Source organism: Nicotiana tomentosiformis, chromosome 8 (assembly GCF_000390325.3).
Source record: "Nicotiana tomentosiformis chromosome 8, ASM39032v3, whole genome shotgun sequence".
Classification (NCBI taxonomy): domain Eukaryota; kingdom Viridiplantae; phylum Streptophyta; class Magnoliopsida; order Solanales; family Solanaceae; genus Nicotiana; species Nicotiana tomentosiformis.
The window spans coordinates 106,191,182-106,202,892 of NC_090819.1; the positions used below are offsets into that span (position 1 = coordinate 106,191,182).

Here is an 11,711-nt window from a genome sequence, read left to right on the forward strand (position 1 = left end):
TAGGTATCCACTCTGCGAAGAGTAAAAACCTAGTCAACCTTACAAATCTTTCTTGGAGACCTCTCACAAATACTCAATCTCCTTGGGAAAAAAACTATCCTAGGGCTTCATGGTTCAAGAAATAATGGTAAATCCTCCTCCTTCATTTGGAATAACATTATTCAATGTTGCGAATATTTGCAACGAAGGAATCACTTAGTTTCCCCGTAATTCCTCACGCCTTAGTGTCTGGAATAGTCAATGGATCTATAATACTCCTCCACTGCGCCAATGTATAAATGGGCCTCTAACCCAAAAAGATGATAATCTCACCATTAGGGATATCTGGCTTAATAATAAATGGGACCTATCCCAACTATCAATGATCTTTCCCCAAACTTTGATCAATAAAGTTTCTGCCATTAAACCTAGCCTAAACACTTGTGACACCCCCATTTGGTCGCCTAACACAAATGGGCTATTTACTAGTAAATCTTGTTACAATCTAGTCACTAGCCACTCTCCCACAGACAAAGACTTTAGTTGGATTTGGGACCTAAATTGCCCTAACAAATTAAAATACTTAGTCTGAAAATGCTGAAAATGCTACCATGAGAGACTACCCTCTAGAAGTTACTTAAATCACATTGGCATGAACATTGACCCTATTTGCACGTTTTGTAAACTTCACAACCAGACCATTAAACATATCTTCCTTGAGTGCAAAACTGTTAAGGAATTTTGGCTACTCTTAGGTCTGGACGCTTGTACCTGGGATAATAATACCAACTGGATCACTAATATTCGTGACTATAATAAAAACCTAAGAAATAGTATCATTAGGTGGAAGGATTTCTTCCCGTTTGCTATATGGAATATTTGGATCAATAGAAATAATAACGTGTATAACAACACTACTTACAAGGTTTACTTAGAAAATTTCTACAAACAAGCTGAGGAATACAAGCTCCTAACAGAGAAGGAATTCATTCCTCAGCAAAAGATCCCTATCACTGTTACATGGCTTAAACCATTACGTGGTTGTGTCAAACTCAACATTGATGGCTCCTTTAAGGAAAACACATCCCTCTGCGGCTTCGCTGGCCTATTTAGGGACAGCTTGGGTCACTGGATACTCGGCTTCCAAGGATCAAACACTGGCTTATCACCTCTGCATGTTGAGCTGATGGCTCTAAAACAAGGCCTGCGTATTGCTCATGAACAAGGATATTCTTCCATAGAAGTGGAAACTGACTCAACTGACGTCATTAATTGTATAGACCAGGGAAACACAATTTTTAACGATATTATTCATGATTGCAGTTCATTAATGATCAAAGTGAAGCTTCAAACAATCCACCACAATTTCAAGAAAGCCAACAAGCCGGCTCACAAGCTAGATAGAAGTGCTATTCAGGAGATTAATGGCAAGGATCTTAAGATTATGTACTATCCTCCGCTTTTTGTAACTACTGCACTGTCTCATGAAGGAACTGCTTACCTAGTTAAATATCTTAGTAAGGATGTATGCACTAAGCTTGCATCATTTGTAAATCAAAATGTCCTAAGTGACATATCTAAACTTTGTAATAGCCAAGTAAGAAATAAACTTTATTCCCTAATTATTATATATATACACTAGTCTTAAGGCATGTGCGTTGCACGTATATATAACGTCAGTAAACTAAAATTTGTATACAAGAAACAATTAATTATGCAAAATAGAAAATAACATTAAAATAACAGTGATTTAAGTGGCAAAAATAAACGTGATTACATAGACGTAGTAATTTGGATATTTTCAGAACTTGCAAAGATAAACTGATCAGTTAAGTTAGTTATATATTATTTTAATTATAGGTATTTTATTTTATGAGATAATAATATGTTAGTATATTATTGAATCTAACCCAATTTCTCTTTCATAAACGATGTTGTCGGTCCTAAAAATTTCAAATTATTTATTTAATACTGAAAGAAAAATGATGACTCTTATCATTTAATCATTTGGATGCATATTAATTTACAATAATAATAACTTACCAAGTAAAATATTTAATCAAAGAAACTATGAAAAACGTTTTTAAGCTAATCAGCGTATTTAAATATAATTAATAATTTAAGGTTGTAAAAGGAACAAAAAACTCAAAAGAGTAAATTTACAGAAAAAATATAAATCAAGAACATATAATTTCAATGAGCTATATATAGTGAAACTACGTATAGACATATAACGCAAAGATTAGTAGAAAAAAATCGAGAAGAAAATATTCAAAAAAATATAAATCAATAGTTAATTTCAAACATTAGTTTGAATAGTAGAAACAGATTTTAGCTAGAAGCACAAAATGTAGTTCGACTTCATTAGGTCCTACACTAAAATTAATGCACTGCAATTGATCGCAAGTGGTAAGATCATAATAAAGAGATAAAGAATGATTTAAATTTTTTTCAGAATTGTCGAACGAACCTCCATGCTTAATGCGGACACTACAAAAACGTACTTAAAAGACAAATCTGCACTCTAGACTAATTTACCATAACCATTGCTTTTGAGCCTACAAATATGATATGAAAATAAATTATAGTTTATAATCTTAATGCTATAATAAAAGGACAAAGTTTATCCAATAGATCATTAAATTTTAATTGATTTCAAACTCCTTTATTAGGGAAAAATATACAATATTTCATATTATAATTTTATTTAGCATAAATTTATGAATGTGTGATTTATCAAGAACATAGCGGGAGAGAATTTTTACGTTGACGAAGAAGGAAAACATCAGTTATCTTCATGAATAGTAATGCTCGAACAATTTCAATTCTTGGCCTAAACTTAATTTTCTTCCCACAAGATCTGTTTTTATAAGTTGTAAAATTTAAGCTTGAATTTGTTAAAAAGAAAGTTAAGCTTAAATGCTAAATTTATACAAACTAAAATCTCAAAAGTTTGATGAAGAAAGACAAAAACCTCAAATTTGAAGGAATTTTAAAAACAAATCGTAAAAACAAGGAAGGGCTAGACAACATATTGGATACCTACAGGGGATTTATGTTAAAAAATACTAAGAACAAGGGTTTCGAAACCGTATTGGATGCCTCTAATATTTATTCACAATGTTGTTATGTCTCTTAACTAATCAAAAAGAAGAGAATTATGAAAAAAAATATGTAAGAAATTGTAGTCATGTTACATAGTATAATTAATGAAGGATTTATATAAAGTAGAATTTTAATAAATTTTAAGTCCTAAATATTAGGTTCCATGCATAAACGCATACTCCTAAATTTGAGGTAAAAGTGCTCGAAATTTTTACCATAAAAAATAAAAAATTCATAAACGTAAGCCAAGGTGGAAGTGCTCGAAAAGTTTACCAAAATAATTAATAAATTTTGTACCTAACATAATTATAAAGAATTAGTAATATATTTCTTACAAGGAATTGATCGGTTTTTTTTAAAGATTCCTAAACCTAAAAAGAGGTCAAAGCACTCAAAGTTTTTATAACTTATAACAAATAAAAGAAAACTCCTAAACTTAAAAGGAATTGAAAGTACTTAAAACTATTTTTTTAAAAGAATTAATTGTTGAAGGCATGACAAACAAAAGAACTCCCAAAGCGTAAAAGTAGTAAACGACATTTTTGAAACACGTCACAAAATATTGTGATTTTTCTTTTACTAATTTGTTATATTACACCGTTCAAATTAGGAAAATATTTAATACATAAAATCTAATTGATATCGAATTTCTAAATATTAGGAAACTATTAAATGACTATTCATATTTCTAATATTAGAGAACTAATCAAATGACAATTTTGTCTAGTGTGAAATCTATTTCTAAAAGGTAAAAAAGGAGAACGACATTTTGCTACGAGTCTTCGTACTTTTAATATAGTATAGATATATATAGATCCTGTTTGTCAAAAAAAGAATTCATTCCTTACACATTTCACTTTTTGACAAAATTTCAAGGATATATATTATCTTGTAGAACAAACACTGATACTTCTCCCTTTCCAAAATGGAAAAAAAGGATCAAGAATGTTTTCATTTACATTGTCTTGTTGAAGCAAGAGGACTTGTTACTCCTATAGGCTAATATATGGAAGAATGCGGCCATCTGAAAAAAGATGCTATTACAAACAAATTCTAGAGAATGAAAGAATATAACTCAAAAGGCGTTGAAATAAACCCTGGTAATTTGATATAGATTATGTTCGCTTCTCCACCCCTATATATCCCCATCTCAATTTCTTCTTTTGTAACTTATATTCGATAAATATATATATGTATAGCATGTTGCCATCTAGAGCCTTAAATTTAGTCTCCTGAGCCATATAGAGTGTAATATCATATGAAACACATCAAACTTCAGAGCAGGCCGGTTTAGTTCAAAATGTTTCCTCACAGCTCTCAAACCTTCTTTGAGCTTCATGTATTTGTCTTCTGGAATAGCCAACAATATCTCCTTTAGCCTTGGGATATCAGAAATGTTAACCTGTATTGAGAATGCATCCCAGTTTAGCACATCACTAAAAGGGAAGACGTAATGATCTGATAACATAACAGGAACACATTCGGCATAAATTGCTTCAACCGCTCTTGGGCTAGCCACTTCATAGCCACTGGGGCATAGGCAAAACTTGGACCTCAACAATTCAGAGGGATAATCCATGTATTTAGGCAAGTATTCATATACACGAAGATCGGAGTCTTTCCCTTTCCAGTGTTCGAAGAGGTTTTTCCGGATATCGCCATGAAGTCCACCAGCAAAGAATCCAAGATAAGGCCTTGAAATGTTGGCTGGAGGAGGAGATTGTAGCTTTGGGGATACTACACCATTGTAAAGGTAGATTTCAGGAAGGCTCACATCTTTCTGAGGATTGAAACCTTCTGAGGAGTTTGCATTACACAAAACCCTTATTGATGTATTGTACAGAAAATCATTGCCTTTTGAAGCAAGAGGAGCCTGCAATAAGTGTAGCAACAGACCATGTGTGAGTGATAGCACTTTTCACGACATACTAATGGTCAGGAACATTTAATTTTTCTAATCCAATTTATAAATTTTAATGGAATGATCAAAATTTTGCTTTCAACAACACAACAACAACAACAAAAAACCCAGTGTATCCCACAAATAGGGGGTCTGGGAGGGTATTATGTACGCAACCTTACCCCTACCTTATGCAGGTAAAGAGACTGTTTTCAGTAGACCCTCGGCTCCAAGCAAGCATGCAATTTGCGTTCAACAAATGAGTACAAAACTAATAAAGCTTACCCAATCATGGCAAGAAAGCATGAAATGATCAGCTCCATGACTTCGATTCCAGAACGGGTATTTTGTTGAGATAAGTCGAACATAATCAGACACAAACTCTTTAAGAGGAGTAACGTTATATGAAAGTGGCTTGTAGAGAAACTTAACCATCCAAGTTACACTAAAAGGCATGAAATAAACATGGGCTGAATGAGGGTCTCTTGTCCTGAATTTACTGTTACCATGTTCCATCTCGCTAATGAACCTTCCTTCACTTGCATATATATCTTTACAGGGTCCATTATGGACTATTATGAAGTCTCCATCTTCATATACATACACTTTGAATCTCCTCTCCATCTCCTTGTAACTCCTACAAACAATAATTATTCGCAACACAAAATGATAGTCAAGTCCACTGAGACGTTCAATGATAGCAATGGTACGTAATTATAACAACAGCAGCTTGCCTACAAAATAAAAGTGACAAAGTGGGTACGTATCTTAAGTCCCAATAAAAAAATAATGACTTACATAAGTACTAAGTATCAAATATATGTTGGTTACGGAAAATCCCAAATGCTTCAACGGCAAGGCAAATTATTAGAAAACTAATAAACAATCATAGGAAACTCAATCACACTAATCTTATTTACTTTTTCTAACTTATTTTGGTTCATTTACTTATGATCAATAATGTGAATTAAATTACAAGAAAAATTAAAATGGTTCAGAAAGAATTTTTCCGTGTTCAATGCTGAGTAACTACACTTCCTAGCTTAGCTTTTAATGTATGTAGGTGATGTATTAATGTATCAATAGGAAAAAAAGAAAATAAAAGGCGAAACCATTAACGTATAGAGGAAATAAAGAGAGAAATTACTACATCACATGACCTATAAATATGCATTACCAAAAATGCCAAGAGAGGTACGTTTTTTCATTAGACTGGGAGCATTGGTGCCATTCTTACAGCTGATATTTTGAGGAAAAGTAAACATCTTTGTTAGCTGGTGTTCCATATGCAAACTCTCAGAATGAAGACGTGGACTAGCCAGTTTCAACATTAATTTGTTCTCGCAAAGCCAGAAAAACTAGCTATCAGTAAGATAGTTACACTATCTCACAGTTACGGCTGATGTGACTCTAAGAGCATCTCTTTACATGGGTAGGTGACGGAGTTGTAAAAACAGAATTGAATCTTTTATCTTTTCGATTCCATGCAAATTAAAATTCTGCAATGCTAGGCTAAACATTTTGTCTAATTTCAATTTTGTGGGAAATAATCTTCAAAAGCAACAAATTACGTAATTATTTCCCGGGGTACGCAATAAATAGACACGCTTTTTTGATGAACAATCGTCAAATATTCGGTCAAAACCAAATTACATTTTCTGATCCAAGGTCCGATTTTTTTGCTTAATTTCCTGATAAGATACATTTTGAAGGAGGCTTTATTGTCATTAATGATTAATAAGCACTCCTTTTATTTTGTGCGCTAACAAGGACTACTTCTCACATCATTTATCAGTATAATTAACGTTATCTATTGACATATAATTAATTTCGTGATATTAGGCATTTCTTTTCATGTTTTCTTGTGGTGGGAAAAAAAAACTTTGGTCTCAATTACAAAAAACCATATATAGATACTAGCAATCCGGATGCATAACAAATTTTCAAACCTATATTAGGAATCAAACAACATAACTTTACTATGCAATCATACGAAGTGTAAGTGGTAGATACATAACGTGACAAACTAGTCAACCGCGTATCAGTTAAATACAAGGACTCTTAAAATTCGATATGTACCACATGATACCATGTATCTAATTAAATTTCTTCGAGAAAGAAATAGAAATAGAAGAAACGTTTCATCTTCCGCATTTTTATATTTAAAAAAATTACAAAAGCCAAACTAAAATTTTATGGTAAGATGAAAATGCAGAGCCGCCCAAAAATTAGAAGGGATACATGCCAGCCACATATAATTAAGAGGAGTATTTGTTACGAGCAATGAATATAACAAAGCGGCTTTTCACAGAAGGCAATCAAGTGCGACCTCTGTAGGAAACATTGAGTGTGCGCACTAGACATACCATGCGTCAATTAGAAGACTTCCTAACATTCCACTTAATTGACTTCTTAACTGGGCTGAACTACCATATCCCTTATGGGCTAGGACAAATCTTATAATTTTAGTCCAAATTTTATACTCAATCGAAAAAAAATATATTAAACATATACAAATTATTAATTTAAAAATTTAGGATGGCCTTTACTTTCTAGTACTCCACTCCCAAAGCCCACCCTCTCATGGGGAAGACCGACATAGTACAGGTCAATAGATACAGCCTCACGACTCATGCGTTGAACTACTAAATATATATAACGCAACTGTTTTTGAAAAGAGGAATACTATATATCTTTAATAATAAGTATTATATTAATAAGTATATCAACGATCTAAATCATCCACTAGTTTAATAAAAATCCTACATCCCTTCTTACCCTTCACTGGAGTTTGGGAAAAACTAATTACGACTCACATTTAATATTACTCTCGACTTGAACAATATATTCGTGTTTCTTTGGCCTGAATTATATAGTATTTAGTTAACAATATTTTATATACGCACGCGTGTGCTAATACTAAATTTGTACATATAGTTTAAAAACCAATACTTACGTCCAAGGATCAAGACTTTGGGTCAGTCTTTACACTAAACTTCACGTCGGAGTATAGAAGGGGGTGATAAACAATAAATTATAAGAGAACACAATTGGAATGTGAACTGGAGTGATTCTGGTGAGTAACTTAGAAGGAAAGTAGTTATGACTTGCAAAAAGGCTCTTTTTAGAGATTTAATCTTAATAACTTTTATTTTTTTTCCATATAAATATATATATGAGATTGAATTAGAGACTTACTGATAAAATGCGCCTGGATTACGGTAGATTCCACCGGGGTTTATGATCGACTGATTTCGAACACCAGCAGCTTTTCGAATCGCCGCTCTCGCTCGTGTCAATCCTTCCTCATTCTTATCAACTTTCCTCTGCCGAATGTTCCAGAAATAGCATTCATATTATTCCACACTCAAAAAACTCACCAATAACAAACGTAAATGAAGAAAACTTTAGTTTCAAAGATTTTCACGTATACAAAAATTCCTAGAATCAGATAATCTCTCAAAAACTGATAAAACACGTGACGCTTTAGAGTTCCACATATACAAAAACTTCACAAAAATCTCTAAAACTTCAAAATTAAAGTTTTCTGAATCATTCAGTGAAGCTCTATCAACAGTACTACTTTCACCAAGCATAAACGTAAATGAATTAAACTGAAGTTTTAATGTTTCGTTTAAACAAAAACTACACAGATTCAGAAAATCTCTCAAACTTCGGAAATGACGTTTTCTAAAGCATTAAAGCAAGCTCTATCGATAAATCCAAAATCAGGAAAAAAACGTAATCTCCGATGAAATTTAAGAAGAGCATTGAAATTAACTCACAACAACGGCAGATTTTCTCTGAATCGGAGAGAACGAAGAGTTCTTCCGGTATAACGAAACATCAGAAGCGATGGCTCGTGATGGATTTAGATTAGCCACGGTAGCGGCGATCACTTTCTTCTGCAACTCAACGATCGAAACAGTACTACCTGAATTCACGGCAACCGCCGATGATCGGAAGCCGCTTCCGAGAAAAACTGCTATCACTGATACAACAAGTACACAACAGAGTATACCTAAATAAGCATAAAGTACTCCTCCTCCTCCACCACCACCACCACCACTACTACCACCTTCATTATCACTACTTTTTTTTAAAATCATCATCCTATATATATGTGTATATGTGTGTGTCGTGAGTGTGTGAGAGAGAGGGAGAATTTTCAAGGAATGTGAAGAGGCGGTTATGGCGGGGAAAGAGCAGAGAATTGAGCAGTTTTTCTCCTACTCGGCTTCTTCTTCGTTTTGGGGGTAATTTATAAATGGCGGAAAAAAGGTGAATGGCGTGATAGCTAATGAAATTGAAGTTATAACTGAATTTACTTTTTTGCCCTTACCCTTTTTGGATATTGACAGTGACATTTTTTCGAAAGGGTAGTGGTGAACTAGTTTGAGTTTGGTAAGCTCGCTAGCGCCTAGCTTAGGTGATTATGGGAAATTCGTTCGGTATAGCAAGACACCTTATTACTAATTTATTTTTGCTTTTAAAAAAAAAAAATATCTGAACTGAATGTTGTAAATAAAATAAACACTGCCTCAAATAACCTTTGGAACTATTTTTCGAAAGGAATTATTTGGTGGAAAACGTTCATGTAAAAAAAAAAGTACGTATTTTAATATTTTGTAGTTTTTTTCTTCTTTTTTTTTGAAAATTTGTGAGTTCATTGCAAGTGGAAGAAGATTTTTTGGTTAACAAAGTATCATGAGGAACTTCTCCGATTTCTTTTTTTTTTCTTCCTTTTTCTAAAGGAACCTCTCCGCTAATCTTTTAAAAATTATACAAAAGTAACGGTTTTTAATTCTTTTGGAATTCTTTTTGCTCTTTCACGTCCAAATTAGACTTCTATGTATATACTACGTTTTACCTATGTCTAATTTAAAACATTGGAAAGCAATCATAAAAAATTTAGAAGGAAACTGATTCAAATTTTCTAGAGTTCGTAACTACTAAAAAAACGAGGAAAACCGACCGCTAACACCGACCGATGTTGGTCGGTAATTGGCAAAAATCGACCGAAAATCGTCCGATTCGTGGCGGTTGGTAATCGTAACGTCGGTAGAGCTAACCGACTGACTTTGGTCAATATTTTTCAATCGATTTCGGTCGGTCAATTAAATTTAAAAAAAATGCTGAAAAAACCGACCAACTTTCCGACCAAAGTCGGTCGGTATTTTAATTATGTAATTAAAAAATACACCATCTGGGAATCGAACCGGAGTCTGTACAGTGGCAGGATAATATACCATATTTTATTTTAAGACTGTCTTTTATTTTATTTATACTCTTTAATTGTATTTTTACACGAAAATAACCGACACATGTCGGTCGATTTTTTTAAATGACCGGCCGAATTAATCGATCGATTTCGGTCAATTTTTTTAATATTAATTTTAAATAAAAAACCGACCAAAGTTGGTCGGTTCATTGAAAAATAAATTTCACGGGACTCAAAAATAGTTTCCCTTATTTTTGATCGGTTATTTGACCGACCAAAATCGGTCGGTCGACCGCGGTCGATTTTTGCCGAATTTCTAGTAGTGCTAGTTGTTTACCCGAAAAATGGATAGAGTTGAATTTGTACGTAGTTCTAAGGGTATATGGTATAATTTGACATAAATCGTAAGAGTAAATAGAAATATCGAGTGTTGACTGTAGAGAAAATAAACAAAGTTAAAAAGAAAATGATTTATGGATTAAGCAAGATGAATCAATCTAAGAAACTAAAAAGGGATAACTCTTCAATATATGAGTGTATGATATCTCAGTTACAATGTATGCCAAAACTTGTCATTTTACAGAAATATAGCCATCCCTTTTATAGTGGAGATCCTACTTTAGATATAATTAAAAATACATAGTGGGGAACCCATGATAAATAAGTTTTTCCCTAATTTCCGCCGAGATTCTCTCCCTTAGTGCGGCTGCAACGGCTCTTGTCTATGAGCTCGATCCTGATCGGACTCGGTATTGGTCGGTTTCCAACTTTAGAGCTCGATGCGGGTTTGAGGTCGATGCTGACTCGGGGTCCGGTAATGACTTGGGCTCGGTATTGGTTGGCCTCTGGACCTTAAGCTCGATTCAATCACATCTCATCATAATTTGATTCGGACCCGAGCTCGATAATGACTTCGAGCTCGGTATTTGACCTGTACCTGAAATCTGAAGCTCGTTTGTGCCATCTTCGGATCCATCTCGATTTTATGAAGACTTTCTTCGGTCCATTATGATACCATCTTGATAAGTCTTACGAAGGCCGAAATCAGTTTCGACCGTATACAAATAATCCCCTCGTTTTCTCGGGAAGGATGTGGCGAGAAACGATATAATTTTCCAACGGCTCGATTGAATATGTGCTGACGTTTGCATCGAGCCCGACCATGACGTACGTGATAGATGTCCCGTCGGTTCAGTTTTTCAAGGCATTTAATGCGTGTCAGACGGTGGTCGACCACTGTTGATACTGAACCGACGTTGTTTAATCTATAAATAGCCCCTTTATTTCTACCATTTATCACTTTTGTGTCTCCAATCTCCAAATTTTATAAAGTTCTTTCTTGCATCTTCTGAGTTTATCTGTAAATCTGTGATTTTTCACTGCAAAATCTCTCTTCAAAAATACCAAAACTTTATTACCTCCTTCTATTTTTGATCTTTAAATCCAAAAATGGCGAAAACATCAAAAACCATTCCTCAAAAAGAAAAAGCTTCTTCTTCATAGCCT

The 11,711-nt window shown here is 33.7% G+C and overlaps 1 protein-coding gene across 1 annotated transcript; it reads right to left on the bottom strand.

Moving 5' to 3' along the window:
* Positions 1-4,169: 4,169 nt before the first annotated feature.
* Positions 4,170-9,225, bottom strand: LOC104107861 (probable glycosyltransferase At5g25310). The gene is made up of 4 exons (XM_009616775.4): positions 8,770-9,225; positions 8,183-8,310; positions 5,270-5,621; positions 4,170-4,957 (listed from the first exon to the last, which is right to left on the bottom strand). Exons 1-4 carry the CDS (start codon positions 9,094-9,096, stop codon positions 4,295-4,297), a joined length of 1,470 nt encoding a protein of 489 aa, XP_009615070.1. The 5' UTR covers positions 9,097-9,225; the 3' UTR covers positions 4,170-4,294.
* Positions 9,226-11,711: the final 2,486 nt, after the last annotated feature.